This window comes from Setaria viridis, chromosome 3 (assembly GCF_005286985.2).
Source record: "Setaria viridis chromosome 3, Setaria_viridis_v4.0, whole genome shotgun sequence".
Lineage (NCBI taxonomy): Eukaryota > Viridiplantae > Streptophyta > Magnoliopsida > Poales > Poaceae > Setaria > Setaria viridis.
In genome coordinates this window covers 12,201,788-12,222,885 of record NC_048265.2, presented here as the reverse complement: position 1 = coordinate 12,222,885, position 21,098 = coordinate 12,201,788, and the positions used below count along the sequence as shown (strand labels likewise).

At 48.4% G+C, this 21,098-nt stretch overlaps 3 protein-coding genes across 3 annotated transcripts; 1 reads left to right on the top strand and 2 right to left on the bottom strand.

Annotated features, from left to right (window-relative positions):
• Positions 1–7,912: 7,912 nt before the first annotated feature.
• LOC117850947 (enoyl-CoA delta isomerase 2, peroxisomal) lies at positions 7,913–10,729 on the bottom strand. Its single transcript, XM_034732836.2, has 2 exons — positions 9,903–10,729; positions 7,913–8,124 (listed from the first exon to the last, which is right to left on the bottom strand). The coding sequence occupies exon 1, from the start codon at positions 10,647–10,649 to the stop codon at positions 9,921–9,923; it is 729 nt and encodes a 242-aa protein (XP_034588727.1). The 5' UTR covers positions 10,650–10,729; the 3' UTR covers positions 7,913–8,124; positions 9,903–9,920.
• Positions 10,730–11,964: 1,235 nt separating this feature from the next.
• On the bottom strand, positions 11,965–15,075 carry LOC117850789 (ER lumen protein-retaining receptor A). The gene is made up of 6 exons (XM_034732656.1): positions 14,870–15,075; positions 14,523–14,788; positions 13,395–13,510; positions 12,586–12,659; positions 12,436–12,499; positions 11,965–12,345 (listed from the first exon to the last, which is right to left on the bottom strand). Exons 1-6 carry the CDS (start codon positions 14,958–14,960, stop codon positions 12,309–12,311), a joined length of 648 nt encoding a protein of 215 aa, XP_034588547.1. The 5' UTR covers positions 14,961–15,075; the 3' UTR covers positions 11,965–12,308.
• A 1,613-nt stretch (positions 15,076–16,688) lies between these two features.
• LOC117847543 (uncharacterized) lies at positions 16,689–19,056 on the top strand. Its single transcript, XM_034728763.2, has 4 exons — positions 16,689–16,863; positions 17,953–18,075; positions 18,609–18,728; positions 18,820–19,056. The coding sequence occupies exons 1-4, from the start codon at positions 16,806–16,808 to the stop codon at positions 18,882–18,884; spliced, it is 366 nt and encodes a 121-aa protein (XP_034584654.1). The 5' UTR covers positions 16,689–16,805; the 3' UTR covers positions 18,885–19,056.
• Positions 19,057–21,098: the final 2,042 nt, after the last annotated feature.

Below are 21,098 nucleotides of genomic sequence, written 5' to 3'. Positions count from 1 at the left end.
AGAATTGTTTCGGATAGAGGGACCCAATTCACCTCTAGATTCTGGAAGAGTCTCCATAAGGCTATGGGCACCAAACTGGACTTTAGTTCAGCTTATCACCCCCAGACCGATGGTCAAACAGAGAGAGTAAATCAAATCATGGAAGACATGTTGAGGGCATGTGTCCTTACTTATGGCAAGGATTGGGAGCAGAGTCTACCATATGCAGAGTTCTCATACAACAACAGTTACCAAGCCAGCTTAGGCATGTCACCGTTTGAGGCTCTCTATGGAAGAAAGTGCAGGACCCCGTTGATGTGGTCAGAAGTGGGGGAGCGCACCCTGGTAGGACCTGCCTTTATTAAAGAAGCAGAAGAGCGAGTAGCTGAAATACGGGAGAAGTTGAAAGCAGCACAGTCTAGACAGAAGAGCTACTCAGATAAGAGGAGACGAGAATTGATTTTCAGTGAGGGGGACTTCGTGTACCTTAAAGTCTCTCCGATCCGAGGTACCCGGAGGTTCCAAGTGCAAGGGAAGCTGGCCCCTCGGTATATCGGACCATACAAGGTGCTAAAGAGAATTGGAGCGGTAGCCTACCGTATCCAGTTGCCCGAAGAAATGTCGGATATCCACCCGGTGTTCCATGTATCCCAGCTAAGAAAATGCCTGAGAGTACCAGAAGAGCAAATACCGGTGGAAACCATAGATTTGCAGAAAGATCTGCGGTATCAGGAGGTACCCGTCAAGATTCTGGATACAGTCACCAGGAGGACAAGGAATTCAGCGGTACGGATTTGCAGAGTTCAATGGAGTAGGCATGGTGAGGAAGAAGCCACTTGGGAACGCGAGGATGCGTTGAAGAAGGAATTCCCCCATCTGTTCAGGACTCAGCCGAATCTCGAGGACGAGATTCAATTTAAGTGGGGTAGGTTTGTAACGCCCGTAAAATACACCCAGTTAAATCACCCGCTAAAAACACTCTCCAAAAATTTTTCCGCCCGCCGAGCTCCGTCAAATCCTTTCTCTTCCGTCGGACCCGCCGTCCTGGCCCCGACCCGTCAATTCTCCAATTTCCACTCCCCGTATTTTTTTTCGCCGCGTGCCCGTCAAATCCGTCACCACGCGCAGTCGAATCTCGAAATTTCCGCCATCTTTTTCCCCTCTCTTCCCTCTCTTTCCCTTTCTTATTTTCTTTTTCCTCCCCTTTCTTTCCCTTCTCTTTTTCCTTCTCTTTCTTCCTCCCCTCCCTTTTTCCTTTTCTTCTCTCTCTTCTTTTACTCCCCTGGCAGCCCCCCACTTGCGCCAGGCGCCGGGCGCCCCTCCCCACGCGGCACGCGCGCCGAGGCGCGCACGCGCGCTGGGCCGCACCGCGCCGGGCCGCGCGCCCGCGCCCGCGCGCGCGCCCGCGCCGCTGCGCCGCCGCCCCGCGCCGCGCCGCCCCGCCGCGCGCCGCGCCCGCGCCCGCCGCGCCGCGCCGTCGCACCGCCGCCGCGCCGAGCCCGTGCCGCGCCGCGCCCGCGCCGCGTCACGTCGCCCGTACCGCGCCCGCTCGCGCCTTGGCGTTTAGCGCTTGGCTCGGTGCGTCGCGTCGTGTCGCCGGTCACCGGTCGCCGCCCCTGTGGCCTCGTCGACCACGCCGCCACGCCATCCACGAGCTCCACCACTCCGGCACGCCACCGGTCAAAAGTCCGGCCGCCATCATTACCTCGGCCCTCGCCCGCCCGCGCGCCGCCTATAAAAGGAGGGAGCCGAGCCTTCACCTCCACACCCTCACCACGAGCACCTTGCCTTCCTCCACTCCCACCACCAGAACGCCGACGACCATCTTCCTCTCAAGCTCCTGATTGTCTCCAGGAAGAAGAAGGGGTAAATCCCTCTCCTCGCGACCCAACCCACAAATTTCCCTGGTTCGCGAACCAGTCCTTCCACCATTCCAAAAATAATTACAGATAGGCCCCTACTCTCGCGGTTCAGTCCTAAACCCCGTTCTAAAGCCCCTAATACTCCTTTAACCCGTCATTTCATGCGCCAAACCTCCTCCGATTAATCCCAAACTCGACCACGGCCTCCTCTTATATATTTCCGCCGAGGCATATCGAAATCCCACGAAAATACCCTTCCTACCTATTTTCCGTTCATGTTTCCTGTTCGGAGCTCATCGGGTAAAACCCTTTTTCCTTTTTATTTATTGTGTGCTCGTTTGTGTGTGCCGTAGATCGCGGAGTACCCGAGGAGGAGCGTGAGGAGGAGTTCGACCGCGAGCCCGAGCCCGAGGACCAGTACCGCGAGCAGGAGCTCCCGGAAGGTTTTGAGAACGGCAAGTCCAATCTCACCCTTTGATGCATATTTAATACCCAGTTTTTTTAGACACAACCTATTGGCCTGTTTTATAACATGCATATTGTTTTATCGCAAGACATGGTTGGATAGCCACCCCTTGATTGTTATGACTATTCCTTGATTGTCCCATATTTATCTCTAAATATGAGTTGCTCTGTTTAGATGATAAATACTGCTAGAACGCTTAGGAACTCATTATCCAAACTCAACTTGACTACACTTGATTACTCGAAAATTAATGTGTGAGTATGTTTAATTGAGGAGTTGGGTTTTCGGGTGTTAAGAGAGGTGGCGGATGAGATGGATGGGTGTTTCTTGTGTGGAACGCCGGGTTGATAGGCTCGTACCTCAGTGGTTGAGCAGTGTGGGAGATATCCATCTTGTCATGACTAAGGACCGAGTTGATGTGTCATCCTGCCTAATTCCATCATCGTACAACCACTCGACCGTTGTATGGGCAACGGCTTAGCATAAACCCCACTAGCTAAACTGCTAGGCTTCAGGTGTGCTGGTGAGCAACGGGAGGCCTTGGAAAAGGACTAAGCTCTTGGTGACTTAGGTCCCGGTTACGGCCCCGTGGATGGGTTGTTAACCCCTTGAGCGCTCTTGCGTTGACTAGTCAGTGTTGGCTAAGGTGGGTAATGGCTTTGTTAGGATCCGTACCGACACTAAGGTGATCGCGATACGGTACCCTACTTGTGGGAAAAGTGTACAACCTCTGCAGAGTTAAAACCTATCCGGGTAGCCGGGTCCACGGCATTGGACGAGTTACGGCTCGGTCACACAACTAGCTTTTGAGGATGTCTGGTTTTGTACTGCGTGTGTGGGTGCGTGGAATTTTGGAAGTGTCCGGCAGATGTGCCGTGCGCTACGGCGGACGGGGAGTCCGGTAGCGATAAAACTTGGATCCTTTGTGTAGGATCAACCCCACTTGATTTATTGTTTATTAAAATGTTTTCATGAAACTTCTTTGAAATGGAACCCTGCATGTGTCTAAAATTTAGCTTTACTGCAAATAAACCATAGCCTATTCCTTGTGTATTCTTGTGCATACTCTGTTGTATCCCCCTCCGTGGATGGGGTTGGACTTGCTGAGTACTTTTGTACTCACCCTTGTGTTGTTACTTTAGAGGAGGATCCGGACTTCGTCGCCGAGGGCTTCGAGTAGGAGGTTGCGTCTGCACCCAACGCTGCCTGTGGTGTTGGCCCCTTTGCAGGATGCTTCCGCTGACGCTTAGCTCCGATTGCAGCCCGGAGTCCGACTGGACTGCAACTTGGATTTGTGTTGTTATCGCTTTAGTCTTGCTTTGGGTGTGGCTTGCCCGCCCGCTCCTTCGGGAGTTGTACGGTTTCTGAACTATCTGTTGAATAAATGTGTTATCAGCCTCCTGGGACTGATAATTTGGATCACATTTAGTCTCTACTTATGTGGGGACGCTTCACTTGTTCTGCAAACAAGTTACAAACGATCGAAGTGTATGCATCGATGCAGTCCATCATATCTCCCTAACCATGATATTCACATATATTTTCAACTATTTTGAACACTAGCAATTGTTCAAATATCACAACACTCATAACACATTCATATATACATAGCAAATCTATCAACATAGATGAACATATATCAAGGACAATTTACATACCTCCTCTTCTTCATTCTTCTTGGCTGCCTTGGAGGCCTTCTTGCTCTGTCCTTGGCCCCGGCCTCTTCCTGGCCACTTCTTGCCACAGCCATGGCCGACACTAGCTTCGTCCGGTCCAAGCTCGGGGCTAGCCAGGCCCTAGCCACCACCAGCTAGGCCATGGCCACCCACAGCCAAGCCCTGGCCACCCCAGCTAGGCCGCCGACCAGATGGTCATCCAGACCATCGGCTGGGCTAGCTAGAGAGGGGCTGCTGTCGGCCAGGTCGCGCCCGCCCATGGCTAGGCTGCCATGGCTGAGCCTCTCATCGTAGTCAAGCCCCTCATTGGATGTTGTGTTGAGGCCACGGTCTTGGGGCGAGCCATGGCTGTCCCCATGGCCGCCGGCGGGTGGAAGGGGCTCCGGCCGATGGAGCTAGCAGCACGGGTGGTGTTGGCAGCGAGGAGTCTTTGGCGGCATGTGATTGGGTCAAAATTGATCCGGACTGAGGAGTAATCAATGGAATTTCATCATTGGGGAGTTCTGGATCATTACCGGCGTCCATTCCGCCGGGTTTTTTTGCCGCCGGAGGGAGGGGAAAAGGCAGCAGCGGCGCACAAAGACTCACGAGGTGGAGGGGAGGGGGCGACATAGAAACAAAAGAGTCGGGAGGAAGGGGAGGGGGCGGAACCGATCTTTTTTTTTTGCCGAAGAGGTATGTGTAACTAGTGGCATTAGTGGGTAATTTCCACCCAACTTCAAGAGAAGGTATGAAAAACTTTGGAGTTGCCCTCTAGATCCACCTTTTTTTTAGAGTTGGGATTGTTGGGCTGGAGGTGTTTCGCAAGATGGTTTAGGAGTGGAGCTGAAAAAATTGAAGCGGAGTAGTCCCAAACACGCCAGCAACGAACTTGTGCGGGGCTTGAGATCTGGTGGCACAGATGTGTTGGAGTCCTTGTTCTAGCAGGAAAAGTCAAAGAGGCCAGGGAGCTCACGGCACATGTATGTTTTTTCATGGTGATGCTGGTATATATTGGCTCGGAGGCGTATGGCATGAAGCTAGTAGGAGGGACCATGGGTGGTCTTCACGTGGCAGGCTTATATGAGAAAGACACACTACTGGAAAACTCAGCATTCATCCCGAGACTTAGTACTGATTGTGTTTTGACCCGGTACTAATGGTCATACTAATATGACCATTAGTACCGAGCCTAACGGCTAGTCCCCGAGGAGCCCCTCGTGACCCCCTTTAATACCGGGTGAAGGCTTCATCCGGTACTAAAGGTCACAAATTAGTACCGGTTGAAGCCTTCAATCAGTACTAATGTGCCTGAGGGCCTTTAGTACCGGGTGGAGGCTTCGCCCGGTACTAAATCGTAACCTCCCCTCATGCGTCAGCCCCCTTATCTCTCTCACTACATGCTCACCCCCCTCCCCACACTTATCCGCTCATCCCCTCATCCTCTCACCCGCGCCTCTCTCTCCCTTCTTCTCCCCACCGAATCCCCTCTCTCTCCCAAACTGAATCCCTTCCCTCTCCCCCACACAAATCCCATCGCCGCCCCTCCCGTCACCACCCCTCTCCTCCCCCTTCCGCTCACCCCTCACCTCTTACACGTGGCAAGGAGCGGCGGAGGCAAAAAGGAAGGACGCGGCGAGGCGGCGGAGCATTGGCAGGTTGTGGCAGAGCAAGGAGCGGCAACGGGGCAAGGAGCGATGGAGCTCCGGCGGGAGGGCGCGGTGGCGGAGCATCGGCAGGGTGTGGTAGAGCAAGGACGTGTGGATCTTGGAGTAACGGGCGCCTCTCCCTCAGATTCGACGGCACGCGGCAATTGGCGGGCTGAGGAGCAGCGACGGCGGCAACTGGCGGGCTGAGGAGCAGCGACGATGGCAACTGGTGGCGGTGGCTGATCAACGTAAGTACGCCACCTCCCTCCCCCCCCCTCTCTCTCTCCAGTGCTGGGCTCAGGTGCTCGGACGGTTGGCGACGGGGTGCGACCGGGGCTCCGGTCGACGGATTTGTTTTTTTTATTTTTTAATACCCCTTTAGTACCGGTTATTTGATATGGTACTAAAGGTCCCTCTTTAGTACCGAAATAGCAATACTGGTTGCACAACTAGTACTAAAGGGGGGTTGGACCCGGTACTGAAGGCGCATTCCCCAACAGTGACACATGTACGTCAGGCAGCGACACATATGTGTGGTGTTTTCATGTAGGACGATTTAAAGATGATGATGACATGTGAGTTCGGTGATGAACTCAGGTAGACGGATAATTTGGTGACTGACAAGCCATGTTGGTCAAATCAGTTTATGGCGATAAGATATATTGTGTGGGAGTGTGGCAGGATTGTGGGCACAATGGAGCTACAGGGCACTACAGGATGTTGCAGAAAGCTGATGGAGAATTGCAACAAGCGATGGAGGAGAGGTAGTGATCGGCAGACCAGACCTCATGCAAGTGTTGCGGGCTCGTTGGTGACGAGCCGAGGTTATCGACGGTGTTCAGTTGTGGTGCACATGGCGATTGATAGGAGTTCAATGGCGGTTAAGTGAGTGCTCAGAAGCGGTGGAGTCATGTGGTATACTGATAAGGTCAAGATGTGGAGCAGCTTACTAGTGGTTTATCTGTGATGGATAGATCGGGTCGGATAGTTCACGGGGCACATGGCGGACAGTCCAGGATGGTGGACGAATAGTTCACTTAGAGGGTGAACATACCGTGGTGCACGACGGAGAGACTAGCTGCGACAGGCTAGTTATACCGCGGTTAGAGGCGATAACAGGATCAGTGATGATGACATAGGAGTGTGGGGTTGTTGTTTTCTATGGCGTGGCGACACGCGGCGCGAGCTCAAGATTTAGGTTTGCATGGGAGGAGCTTGTGTGCTTCCAAATCAGCAAGGGCGCGGATCAATTCGAGTTATGGCCATGGTTTTCTGAAGTGTGAATCAAAGGGCGTGAAGAGGCTTCGAGGGCTGAACTGGAAGGAAGTAAAGACTATGGTATCTGTACTTGCAACTGGACTAATCTGGTTGGACATGGCTGCAGGAGACTACGGTGTAAAGCGTTAGGCGTAGTATGGCAGCGGTAACGGAAGAGCAATGCTAATGTAGCAATTCCTATATGTGACTTGGATAGCGATAGTGAGGTTCTCATCAGTATCATGTGTGTGGTCAGCAGGAGCATGGTGTGTTAGATTTAGTTAGCTATTATGGCTAGAGATGAATCTAATTTTGCTTGGTAGAGATTGTGGTGATAGAAGAGAAGGGTGCACAGTTGCAAGTAGAGTCACGGAGTTGAGAATTGTGGGGATAGCAATGTTTCTTTAGGCAGCTCTCCATAGAACAGCAAAGGTGATAACTCAAGTTCGGTGTACACGGAGGTTCGGGCGTGACAGCTTCAAGATAGCGGAATATTCGCTAAGGTGGAGTTTGTTAGATATTGTGTCGAATATTCGTATGAGTCCGGTTACGATGGGACTTGAGTTGTATTTAGCAGTATAGGGTATAATCCGTGTCATACTCTGTAACTTGAGCCTCCTCGTAAATATGAGTGGGGACTCCTGTTGTAACCATGATGATATAGCGACAGGCTCACAGTGGGGAGGCGGCAATGATGCCAGGACCCCAGAGCGACCAAGGTTGCGGTATTGAGAAGAAGCGCTCGTAGTCATGCCTCGAGGATGTAGGCTTCGACCGAACCTCGTCAACAAAAATCGTGTCTCCGTTGTCGTCTGTGATCGTGCAGGTTCATCTCGGTAGATCCAATGGACACTTCCCTTGGTGGAGATTAGCGGACCGTGAGAACTATGACTTTCTGTCGTGAAAATTTTCCAGTCAACCAAAGCTGGAAAGGAGGTGATCCATGGCGGGCTGCGCCCACGAGAGCTGACCCTTAAAGATAACCCCGCCACGGAAGCATTTGCGACGTAAGTTCTAAACTTCCAACGTCCTAGGATAAAGAAATAACGTGGCATCAGGCACAACATTTGAACATTAACTTTATTTTAATACTATACATAGCAGACACATTGAAACTTTTCAAACAAGGTGGGGAGAGGAGCCTAAATTTATTCCCAGCTACCAAGCAAGCAACCTCATAAGTTATACATAGCGTCAATGGTTGGGCGACGCACAATACAGAACGTGGAAGGGACCTCCGTGCTTCCACAGAAACCCTGCAAAAAGAAGGAAGAAAAATAAGTGCTGGCTCAGAAAGACAGAAACTCGAAAAGAGTTTGTTTGTAAGATTTCCAAACCGGGCAGATATGGGAGTCATAATTGCCTATTTCAAATCAAAAAGCAGAACCATGGACAAAGCTGGAAGGTAGTTCGAGTTTTGGCGGCACCTTTTGTAACAACATGATTTGTGAACGTAAATAAGCTATGATTAAAAATTCATAATTGAGCACAAGAAAGTGGATTCTGGATCGTACAATGATGTAAACTGCAGATAAGTTATAGGAGACGATGAACGTGAGGGTATTTTGGTACAAAATAAACGACGCTAACTTCAGTGAGGAATGAAGCCATGAAGGTGAATATAGTGGTTTTGAATGGAAAGATTTTGAAAGTGTAATGGTATTATTGCATACCAGCTCTTGATTGGTGGTATAGATGCAAATTTCCCTAAAAAATCAATAAGGTTGCAAATGCAAGTACCAAAGGCTTGGTATCATGCTTATGGATCTGGCTCATAGGATAGCAATTCACATGCTAAACTACTCAACAGACAAACATCTTAAGTGAACAAGTTGAAGGTTGTAGCTAAGACCATGATGAAAAGGCACGATCAAATGCTCCCCCTTTTTTAGTTTTTAACTGCCAAAACAGTAGTTAGACCCACTTCACATGAACTTCATAGCTGTGTATTTGAATTGACCGTTGGATCAACTTTGTACAGATAGAGCTAGTTGCCTGATTCACATCAGACGATTAGCAACATCCGCTAAGCTTGGCTCCAGCTGACTCCCACTAAAATTCAAGCTTCTCTCAAGGACTAGAACTACACTCAAACTAGGTAGATTTTTTATCTGAAGTGCGGTGAGACTAAAACACTAACCGGTTAGGTCCATCACAGTTATACAATCAACCAAACAAGGAGAAATTAAACTGAATGTTTCTCATGTTGCATTATTGAGAAGTGCATAGTCAAATAAGATGAGAACATCTACTTTGTGATGCAAATTGCAGGCCGCCTTCAAATAAAATTCACAATAGAGAATATGGGCAGCTTCATGAAGATTTTATGGCCCATTAATTCAGTATCATGATAACAAATTTAGCTGTATCACGTTCGCAAATATGTAATTGAAAATACTGATAAGTATCAATAGCTAAACCACTTAATCTCTAAGTTTATCACACTAGTAGTTATTCAGACTCGATGGATCTTTCGTCTTCCTTAAGGGATCGATCTCACTAAGAAGCAGCCACGAGTCCAGAACAGCAAAAAAAAAATGATAGATCACACAATGAATCAAAGCCTTCTTAGAGCCCAACTTGACAAATCAATTCTCATACTATCTGCACATACAAACAATTTCAAAAATCTAAAAGGCACGAACAGTAAATAGTCATTTCTCCATTTTTTGTGTCTAAACCCACCACCGTTTGCACATATCTACAGCTGGTTAATCCAAATAATATCCACAACATCTGCTAAGCTTAGATGAAATGTGACCAAATTCAAGCTGCCCTGAAGGATCACAACTGCAGCTGAAACTAAGCAGATTTTTACTACAATTCAACAACATCATCCAAATTATGGGGTATACTGAATTGATTTGGGTACAGGTACAGCACAGTCAGGTTATCAGTGAAACCAGCACAGATCAAACCGGCCGGGTTTTTTTCATCTAACCTTATTGATTTGACAATGCTCAGCAACAGAGCCACCAAGCTTATAGGAAGTCAAAAGACTCCACATCAGAGATGCAGAGTTGCGAACACTGACCTCACGCGAATCACGACGTCAGAGCTTGGAGGCGAAGTGCTTCCTCTTCTCCTCATCGCTCTCCTCGACGATTCCAACTGACCTGCAGGCCTCAGGGTACATGGACATCCTTATGGAGGCGTACACGCCCCCGTCCCACTTCCTCGCCGCGAGCTGCTCGGCGAACTTGAAGGCCTCCGCCGCCGTCTCGGCCGCGGAGGGGTAGACGGCGTCCACGATGCCCATCTCCTTGCCCTCCGCGGCCCTGACCTTCTTGCCCCGGAGCACGACGTCGCGGAGCGCGTTAGCGGCGGTGATCTTGGCGCGGAGCACGGCGACGAAGTAGGGCGGGAGCGGGAGGCCGATGTCGACCTCGCTCATGTAGAGCACCCCGCGGTCCCCGCGCATGATGCGGTAGTCGTGGCAGAGCGCGAGGAGGAACCCGCCGGCGGAGGCGTGCCCCGTGACGGCGGCGACGGTGGGCATGGGGAGTGCGAGGAGGTCGGCGGCGAGCGGGCGGAGCGCGGCGACGAGCTCCCCGAGGCGCGCGCGGGAGGAACCCGCCCACCCGATGTCGAGCCCGTTGGAGAAGAAGCGGCCCTCGCCGACGGTGACGAGCGCGGCGCCGGGCCCCGCCTCGGCCGCGGCCGCCGCCGCGGAGGCGACGGCGGAGCGGAGGGAGGAGATGAGGGCGTGGCCCAGGCGGTGCTCGCCGTCGCCCGTGAGGGTGAGGACGAAGACGCGGCCGCGCTGCTCCAGGGTGCACATCGTGCCCGGCGGATTGGGGGGTTGGGGGCGCTCGCCTCTCTCTCGTCTCGGGGTTGGTGTGGACTAGAGCGCTGGTGGCGTGTGGTTTTAAAAACAGCAGCCGAGAAGGATGAAGCCCGGAGTAACAGAGCAACCGACGAATTAGCGCACGATTTTTTTTATTTTTCTTTGATACACTACAAGGTGAAATTAGCGCACGACTTTCTTGGCCCATCCGACGAATGAACCTCGATGAAATCGATTGGAAGGCAAACAAGTCGCAGCTCACAAGGCAGGCAGATTGGTCGTAGTGGCAGCATAGCAGGCAGACGTAACAACGGGAGGCGGTGTTTGGATACAGTTCCTAAACTTTAGCACCGGTCACATGGTTAGATACTAATTAGATAATCTAATTACAAAACTAATTGCATAGATGGAGTCTAATTCGCGAGACAAATCTATTAAACCTAATTAGTTCATGATTTGACAATGTGGTGTTACAGTAACCATTTGCTAATGATGGATTAATTAGCCTTAATAAATTCGTCTCGCGAATTAAATTCCATCTGTGCAATTAATTTTTTAATTAGCTCATGTTTAATTCTTCTGATTAGCATCCGAACATCCAATATGATTATGCTAAAGTTTAGCACCTCGTATCAAATATCCCCTCAATTTGCTGAACGGATCGATGCTTCTGATTACGGGAGCTAAGCTGAAAATGGATGACGGAAGAGGCAAAGAGTTGTGCCGCCATGGCCATGTTCACTCAAACGTTCGGGCATCGGAGTTGACGCGATGAACATCGCAGCCAAATGATTCTGATTCAGCCATGATTTGGCAGCTGGCCCCTGACCACAAAAACGTTGCGGTCCAGGAGGATCTTCTAAGGTGTGCAAATACAGACAAGTAGATAAAATTCAGCAGAAAAAACGTGCATCCAGATTCAGTAAGACGTGCGATGTGATGTGTGGTACCTATACACCTCCATGTTTTCTCAGACCATGTCCTTGCATAGTTGAGACTGGCAGTGAGCTCCGATCCAGATCAAAGCAATTGCAGTTCTTCTCAAATGGTATCTTCCAACGTATTGGCAAAATGGCAAGTAGATAACTTCAGCAGATAACCGCGCGTCAAAATTTCGTAATATCTCATAAGTTGAGCAACAGCGTCCGATCACGCAACTTGCATTACTCCCTTATGTAAGGACGGAGGTAGTTATCAATGAAAAGAGAGCAATCGAATCAGTAGATCAGCCAAGTAAACGTACATCACACTGAAGCGAGCTGACTGTCCAGACAGCAATTTCTGGCACCGCAAATCACCAGAAAATGCATGAAGTTCACAACATATTGGTTTTATACAAAAACTGGCATGAGGACTGGAATTATGTATTTTGTTTACGGCAAGTGAAACGGGGCGAGCAAACAACAGACCAAATGAATTGTATGTGATTTTTCATAGCGAAGGTAGCAGGTACAAAAAGGACTAGTCTACTTCTGTGCAGCAGCAACTGTTAGCTTCCGAATTCTATAGACTTTGCCATGGGAAACACAAATATCAATTCTCGCAGGCAAGATCCAGGTATGGTATCAATTGCAACTGCTCACTTCATTACCAAGTCTCCCTGCTCATATAATCAACTAATTTCTAGAACACTTGAGTCACGTCAAGTCATGCTCAAGCAGGCAACTCGAGCTTCACATTGTTCTTCCAACTGCAACGATCAACATTGAATTGTCAAATATTCAATGGCCAAGGAATTGAATTAATGATATGTGACAATTCACAATAGCATTCAGTTTACCTTAAGAAATAGTAGTAAAAGAAATCTGCATACAGAGCTGTTTGCACCAAACCCGCAAGCCAAGCTGAAAGAGATAGACCATTAGTGGACAACAGTTCTGAAAAAAATATGTGAAATAAAACACTATACCATAGAAAAGTGACCACTTACGGATCCATCTGCTGTGGTGACCCTCCGTGAAATAACGGTAAATCCAGTTTAGAATGTAGAATGCACGGTAGGCCCTGAAAAAACCAGTAATGTAATTATGAAGAGACAAAGTAGCTAGAGAACTGAAAAGCGTGAAGAAGATTTAATCTTCTAAAGAATTCGTTCCTTGTCGCATGATGCAATTTGATATATTATAAAATGTCTCCTGGAAAGAAGAATATGCTAAACTGCACATCGACTACAAATGACAGCCCAAGAATAATTCAAATATGGTAAAAAAAAAAGAAACAAAATAATGATTGCATATAACACATGCCTAAAAAGTTAAGCTCAGAAGTCCTAGCTTAAAGGTTAAGATTACTGTCCAAACTCCAAAACTATTCTGCACTTACTACTTATGCCACACTGACAGAGCAGCACTGACCAACACTATCCCTTCCTCTGAAATATGAACTCCAAAGAGCACACAACTGTCCATTACTATATTTCTATAGGCAGCAGTCGGACCATATCTTTACATCAAGAAAGTCAGGAGTGCCATTTAACTGTTAATTCCGTGTCATGCTATGGAAACATATCTAAAGAAAATATATAAACTTTTCTATATGCAATTGTCTGTAATTATTCTATTCGCAAAACCTTGTGCCACTTATTGCGGATATGTATAACTATTAAATGCTGATATATTTCACAACTACAATCAGACAGAGTTCAATGTGGCGTGAGCTGTAAGTTCATTTGTCTTTTCGTTGTTATGCAGTGTGTTCAGAAAATAGCAAATTGCCTATAGAGAGTAAAAAAGATCATACCCAAGGAAGAAAACATATTGTCCAGTCAAGTTATCCACATTTCTGCTTCTCTGGAGTAACACCAACTGCGGGAGAATTGCCACTGCCTCCAAATAGATTGAAAATGCCCAGCATATCTGCAATGGAGCAGTATTTTAGCCTTTTAGGATACTCCGTCAATGTATTTTTGGAATGATCAGTAGCATTTCAGCGTATGCAATAACTTAAGACATTTACAGGATTCTAATGTGTTGTCATTTAACTTACATTTTAGTAGTTAATAATCCCAGCAAAGATAATAGGGAAAGATATTTTGCTCAAAACAGGCAGCTCCAAATAAAGAAGACACAAAACAATGTAACCATACAAAATTTATAGAAGTGTGTAAGATGCTGATCAATGTACCTGGGTGTGAACAGAGCAAAGAACTGTAAGTTGAATAAATTATAAGTGTAACTTCAAAAAGTTGGACATTGTTTCAGTTGCTCTTCCCTTTACAATTTTACATTCTAGGGTTGCAATACCCTTCCGCAAACTAATTGTCAAGTTTTTTACTTTAACATAGATACTATATTAAATGGATTAACATGCCGAATCACAAGATGAATCTGAAAATTTGACCATCAGCAAATAACATCAAGTCACATTCACATACAATCTCTCAGTTGACTGCTAGGCGTTATACAACTATGACAGATTGCCTTTGACTAGCATGAAAGTAAGAAACCAGATATGGTCCTATTTGATGGGTCATCAAACTGCCAAATTTAACTGTTGATGTGGTTCCACCAGACAAACTCGGTAATTTGGCTGTGGAACTATCAGGCAATCAGACATCACTAGCAAACAGTTTGTCAAATATGCTAGTTGCAGTTGTTTAATACTCTGCTCTTAAATATATTACGTTTAGGACAAGCAAAATGAACTAGTTTGCTTGTCTTAAACGAACAGAGGTAGTGGCTTCTACAGTTCTAGTAACAAAATCGTGCACAAATTAACTATTATATTTCTTTTTTTATCAGAAGATATCATTCAAAGCACACAGATTTAACATGACTTAAATCAAGGACCCGTAATAACAGTGTGACACCATAAATTCAACAATGCAATGAGTAATCCAGGACAGATCAGATAGAGGGAAGACATCACCTCCCGGATGGTGAACCGCTCGTTGAATATCAGCGCGAACAGGAATGCGACGGCGATGAGCACCACATGGCGGAAGGTGTCCTGCTCCTTGTCGTACGTTCGCCGCACCTGCGGGTGGCGGCGCATGCACCACACGATCGCCGCCGAGCTGGTGATGAACACCACCTTCATCACCGAGTTGTAGAGCGAGATGTAGTCCGTGAAGAGGTCCAGGTACCTCGCCACGAACACCAACATGTACAGCTCCTGCGTCTTCCTCGACACCCCTGCGCGAAGGCGCCCAGATCCGTCAGCGGCGAAACTCCCCCCAAACGGTCGGCCGAAACCCTAGCGCAGCTACGGCTTACCTGAGCAGGACTTGGTGGCGTAGATCTTGAGGAGTAGGACGAGGACCGAGAAGAGGTGGGTCATGTCCCCGAGAAACCGGAAGGCGTTCATGGCTGCGGCGGCGGCGGCGGCGGCGCAGCGGCTAGGGTTTGGGGTTTAGAACAACGAACTCCAGATGCGCAGGGAAATGGCGGAGAGGAGGTGGGCAGGAGACGCCAGGCCAGGAAGAAACGGGAAGGGAGGGGGTGCCAGCGTCGTGGGCCGGTGTGGACAGAGCCTATGCGGTGGGGACCACACTGCAGTGACTGCAGCCCGGTGGAGTTGGTGCAGGAAGAGAGGTCGGGGAAGGCGCGGGCGACGCGTGGACCTCGATGGGGATCCGCTGCGGGTCCCACGCGTCAGTTACACATGGCGAGGCGTGGTGGCGCCGTGAAGTTGGTGTAGGGTGGGCAGTGGGCTACGTGGGGCAGCGAGCAGAGGTGACGTGGCCGTGCACTCCACCTGCGCGGTGACGTCACCTCGCCGACTTTTTTCCTTCCTGGTTTGCACTTTGCCTAGGCTCTAGCCCTGGGCAAATTTTACTCAGAACCGAAAACCACCGAGCCGATTTACCAAGAATCGAAATCTCGGTTCCTTGTTCGGTTCTCATTTTCTATTTTCTAGGAACCAAACTTTGTTCGTTAATTCGGTTCCTCCCCTCGGTTAACCGAACTTATCGAGGAATCGAGGACCAATAAGGCCCACTAAGTGCGTAACCCTAGCTTCCAACTCCTCAGACTCACCCACTGGCGTCACCCCCTCCCTCCCAGCTCCTCAGCCTCACCCGCGCCGTCCCTCCCTCCCGGCCGGCGCCGCCGCATCCCTCCCTCCCTCCCTCCCGGGCGGCGTTGCCCCCTCACAGTCCATCCCTCTCCCCGTCGCCTTCCCACCCACGGCACATCCCCGGCGGCCGGCGCGTCCCCAGCCGTGGCAAAGCAGCGGCGGCCGACGATCCCCACCCGCGGGTCGCGGTGCATCCCCCGCAGCGGGCTAGTGGTGGCCAAAGGGTCCCCAGCTGGCAGCCGCGGCGCATCCCCAGCCCTGTGTCCTCCCGTGGCGCCCTCCTGCGTCCTCCCGCGGCGCTGGCGTCCTCCGGCGACCGGCGCGCCCTCCCGGAGACCCGGAGTCCCGACGCCCCCTTGCGACCTCCCGCAGCGCCGCATCCCCGCCCGGAGTCCGGCGCACCCTCCCGAGTTCCGGCGCGGCGGTACCATTGCGTCACTGATTTTTTGAAAGTCGGAGTTGGTCTTCGGTTTAGAACTAACCGAAACCGAACTTCGTCGGTACCGATGTTTTGGAAGAAACGATCGGTACCGACTTTCCTAGGAACCGAAGAACCAAGGAATTGGTTTGGTTCAGTTCGGCTCGGTAATATCGAATGCCCAGACCTACTAGGCTCTCACATGCCGCTAATGCTTCGCGTCTCCTGCTCCCTCCTTGGAAAAGCATTTTTAACGCGCTATCCATGTTCAGCTCTCTGTTTTGATTCTCCATGTTGGTAAAATATTCCTCTTTATATTCTCACTCTCCAAATCTCAATAGCTAGCTCTAAAAATATACACTCTCTATCCACTCCAACAGCCTCTCCATTTCACACTATAACAGCCTTTCCATTTTTCACTCTCCATTCTAGCAGTTACTACGCTTGGGACTTACACTTTGGCAACGCAAATTGACTTGCCAAAAGCTTGCTAAATTTTCGCAAGTGCGAAGGTAAAAGTTTATCCAGTTGGATGGGATGAAGAGCCAGATAACAACTGTGTTGGACCACAATTTTCTTACTAACTCGCTAAATTTTAGCTTGGTTGGCAACTCTCCTGGAGTTGCTCTTCTGCCGCTCTCTGCCTTGCCCCTCCACCCGCCCCTCCCGCCGCGAGATCCGGCTCCGCTCGCAGAAGCTTCTCGAACGCCCGTTCCATGAGCGTCAGATCGGCCGTCGCCATGGGCTGCGCTGGATCCACTCCCAAAGTCGATGGTAACTTCTTGGTGCTTGCCCTTTTGATTGATGGTCTTTGATTGTGGATTGTTCAGTACTATGATCGATTTGAGTTGTTCTAGGCGCAGTCGCTAGGAGTTGGATTAAATCGTTTGTTCTTTACTCTTCTGGTTCTTGATCAAGCGACGCTAAATCCCATAGCTTTGAGACATCAATTTACTGGTCTTTCAAAAAATGAATTCAGTAGCAGAAGTGTTGATCGACAGGAAATTTAGCAAATTGTCTCTGGTGGATTACTGGATTACTGCAACTGTTGATTCTCATCGATGCAATTGTCCAAATCTGGTAAGGCTATCAGTATAGTGGAGTACTAGTGGAAACTCTTGCATCACGGAGGTAGTATTTAGTTAGTGGAGGGGTAAGTGGATAACATTATCATGTTCAAAAGGGCATCTGAAGTGATGGCTATATTCTCTAGCAGGACAAAAGCTATTCTGTTTGTACCTAATAAAAGCAAAGATGAGATTTTGAGAGCAAAGAAGTGATGGTTTATTCTCATCGTAAGACGAAAGAACTTTTTTATGGATTGTGCAAATTTGCATTTTCGATTGCTAGTGCCTTATCTCCTTCCAAGCGTCTTTATTAAGTGTCACATTTCAGAAAAGAGGTACTATTCTCTGCAAGTACTTGCGCTCGCATTTCGAAACTTACAGAATAATTTTCGCTATTGTGATGCCTCCTAACTTTCGCATCAGATATGTGCGTTCAAATGGTAACTTTGGTCACAGTCTACATACAGAGAATTTAATGAAGACTAATTTTTCCCTTTTCTTTTCCTGTTCTGCAAATAGCCATTCATTCATAATCTGGCTTGTATAATTGTGAAGAAAATTGTGTCCCGAGTTGGTCTTGCAGTCAACAAAAGAAAAATTAATTCCTTCAGTTACCAACAGTTCCTGAATCTAGATTTCTTTCCGATTATGCTTTATATTCTAGCATGGTAGCACCATGATATCTTGATAGGTTATATGGGAAAGTTCTCTCATTTGAGGTTATTAGCAATATTTATTCTTTTACATGATAAACTATCCAATAAATGAACGCTAAAGCATTTTTTCATGAATATAGAGAACAGTAAGAAGCTGAAAAAGCCCAAGGCTTGGAAGCACACTCAGCCAATTACACCAGCACAACTGAAACAGATGCGTGATGAATTCTGGGACACGGCTCCGCATTATGGTGGCCAAAAAGGTATGTTTAAAACTGTTTAGACATAGTTGAACGGAACTGATTCTTCTGTTGACTTTGTGCTGCATGATTCTTGCAACTTGATTTCTTTTAACTAGTCTCTAGTTATTGGTTTTTTCTATCTTGTTTTTCGATGTTTACATGATAACTGGCTGATGTTTGGTTCGACCTATCCAATTATTATCCTTAAAACTCTGGACTCTAGTTGTTCAACGCAAGCTTAATTCTTCAGCAGAAATAATACCGAGCCCTTATTTAATTCTGTGGTGCTGGCTTCATATCAAATAAGGACCCAGCCTTACTGGGAATTTGACTTGATTGCTTGGTTTCTATCAGGTTATCTTTGTGGTTAACCTTTAGTTCAGTTGGACCAAAAAATAATGCTTTGTTTGTGCGATGATCAGTTCTTCAGAAGTTGTTGACACTGACCAAATTCAAACTCATTGTGCAATCATTGGCTAAAGTTTGGAAGCCATACTTTTCAGTTTTACTATGAAAGGGCACTTTAATTAATATGTTATTGCTTCTTTGTCCAGAGATTTGGGATGCTCTTAAAGTTGCTGCAGAATCTGATTTAGCCCTTGCACAAACCATAGTGGACAGTGCTGGGATCATCGTTTCAAATCCTGACATGACGCTTTGCTACGACGAGAGAGGTGAGCATGCCATAATTCCCAAATTCTTGATTTTTCTCTTTCTTCACGAGTTGTTCAAGACCAATATTGGAACCGATAACTCTTGCCGCAGGTGCCAAGTACGAGCTGCCGAAGTATGTTTTGAGCGAGCCAACAAATTTGATCCGCCAAGGTTGAACGTTCATTTGGTCGCTGATTCTCGATTGTAACTTTCGGAGACAATGAACCTCCTTTTAGCACTGTATAGTAATCTTATTGGTCACGTTGTAGACCTGCCACTGAAATCGCTTATACATGGCAGTGCTGACTTTGCTGCATATATACAACAGCTCCATCAGTTGCACTTGAAGGGAAAACTGCACCCCGTGCCTGTTACGAAATGGCAGTCATTGTATCTGCATTTCTGCATCCAAGCTGCCGTTGCGTGTGTTGAAAATTAACAAGCCCAGCTGTTCCGAAGCCGCGGCGAAACGCCGTCTAAAAGAAGTCGTGAAAATGCCTGGCAAGAACAACAGTGACAGGAAGCTGCCAAAAGAAGCAAGCTGGCAGGATAAGATCATGCCAAAGAAGTTAGCTAATCATGGTCGCGTATGATAAGCTGGCAGGATAAGCCTGGGCTTAGCTTCTTAGAATCAATCCCGCCAGCATGGTAGTGTCGGATCTGAGATTTGATCGGCAGGGCAGGGACGGACCTGCCGAACTGGCGTGGTAATAACTGGTAAGCGAGCAGAAGAACTGGAGGCTCGTGCGATATGATAACATAACACTGAACTGGTGTTACGTCTCCAGAACTCACTCTGTGAACTGTGACAGTAGGGTTTGTCAAGTCAGGGGCCCACTAAAAGAGTTGTTGGATTTACCGATGAGGTACAGGTACTGTTCGATGGTCGATGATAAAATAGACGGTTCCTGAATTTTACTTTAAGGTCTCAACTTTCAGATAGGCTGATTTAGTCTCTCAACTTTTAGATAGGCCGATTTACTCTCAACTTTTATTTTTGGATCAAACTCATCCTCATACTGATGTGGTGTTTCATATTAGCATCAGACTAATGTGAAAAATCCTTTTTGTCCTTAGCTCCTTCCACTTGCTACTTTCCAACTGCACATTTGCAACTTGGCCGCATGTCACCGAGCAAAGCGACACAAGCAAGGTTATAGCAGTAAGCCTAGCAGCTAGCACCATCGTTTTTCATATTAGATCGAAACAAGCAAGCGGCTAGCTAGCTACTATGTCATGTGGTTCTAGATCTTCTACAGCAGCCTGTGTGTGAAGAGTGAACTGGGATTATTGAGCTACTAGCTCGAGAGTCGAGTGCGCTAGAGCAGGAAAATGGTGGTGGAAAGGCTGCTGCCTGCTGGTTTGCACATGTAAGTCATACATGATGAATTACATACAACGACGAAGAATAGTGCATTGTCTCGATGGGTGAGTTCCTTAATTATAGGTCAATGTCAATGAGCAGCAATAATTGTGATCGGTTCAAATGAGCAAGCGTTGTCTCATTAGTATTGTCCCTGTGGTTAGTTGATCGAAAGACAATTACCTTTGCACTGCCGGTGAATATTGAGGTGGTGAAAAAAAAAAGGTAAAAAAGATTTTTCGCATCAGTTTCATGTCAATAACTAGTGTTATATCGGACGAATTTAACAAAAACGAAAGTTGAGGGACTAAATTAGTCTATTTGAAAGTTGAGGGATGAACTTGACCCTCAAAGCAAAATAGAGGGACCAAATCGGCTATTTTACCAAGTTCAAACTGAACAGTAGTAGCTATGGCATTTTCTCTCTACCTTTAAGAGTGAAGCTCACGCGCTTTGTTCCTTTCCGCGCCCTGCAATCTTGTTGGGGGAAGTATTAATGACACTCCCGACCCCTCGTTGGCATAATTCCGCCTCGCCCGACCCGCGGTCCTAGGGTCGGAAGCGCCCAACCCCTCGCCGCAAGACTCCGCCTCGCCCGACCCCGGGCGTAGCGGGTCGGACTCATCCGGGCCCACAAGATAAGTATCCGCCTTGGGCGCAGATTGGCGGACGAGGGCGCGGATCTCGTGGGCCCCCCACTAATCTTGCCATAAATGCACCGCAGCTCTGGCGCGCAGAAAGACGCCCGCGCCTCTCGACGTGACCTGCCACAAGTACCCGAGCGGAACACTGTAGCCACGACCGCACAGGCTACAGTGGCCGCGGAACCCCCTGATTCGCCATAGGGCACTCATGACATGCGCCGCCCAGCACAGGAGAGAGCTCCGCCCGTTCTCGCGCCCCGCCTATCCGGCGACAGGGACGCTACGTCCGTGTCCCACGGGCCGCCAGCAGGACAACAGGGGTTAGCCGTCTCTCCTAACGTGCACAGTTGCCACGACCAAACAACATCATCACGCTTGGCGGC

What these genes read in the sequence shown, in the direction of transcription:
- LOC117850947 (XM_034732836.2), bottom strand. Translation starts at nt 10,649, where the DNA reads ATGTGCACCCTGGAGCAGCGCGGCCGCGTCTTCGTCCTCACCCTCACG.
- LOC117850789 (XM_034732656.1), bottom strand. Translation starts at nt 14,960, where the DNA reads ATGAACGCCTTCCGGTTTCTCGGGGACATGACCCACCTCTTCTCGGTC. An exon ending in AGCGGTTCACCATCCGGGAG is followed by an intron (nt 13,511 to 14,522) that starts GTGATGTCTTCC and finishes GCTCCATTGCAG; the next exon opens with ATATGCTGGGCATTTTCAAT. An exon ending in CAATATGTTTTCTTCCTTGG is followed by an intron (nt 12,660 to 13,394) that starts GTATGATCTTTT and finishes TGGTTTTTTCAG; the next exon opens with GGCCTACCGTGCATTCTACA.
- LOC117847543 (XM_034728763.2), top strand. Translation starts at nt 16,806, where the DNA reads ATGAGCGTCAGATCGGCCGTCGCCATGGGCTGCGCTGGATCCACTCCC. An exon ending in ATCCACTCCCAAAGTCGATG is followed by an intron (nt 16,864 to 17,952) that starts GTAACTTCTTGG and finishes TCATGAATATAG; the next exon opens with AGAACAGTAAGAAGCTGAAA. An exon ending in GCATTATGGTGGCCAAAAAG is followed by an intron (nt 18,076 to 18,608) that starts GTATGTTTAAAA and finishes TTCTTTGTCCAG; the next exon opens with AGATTTGGGATGCTCTTAAA.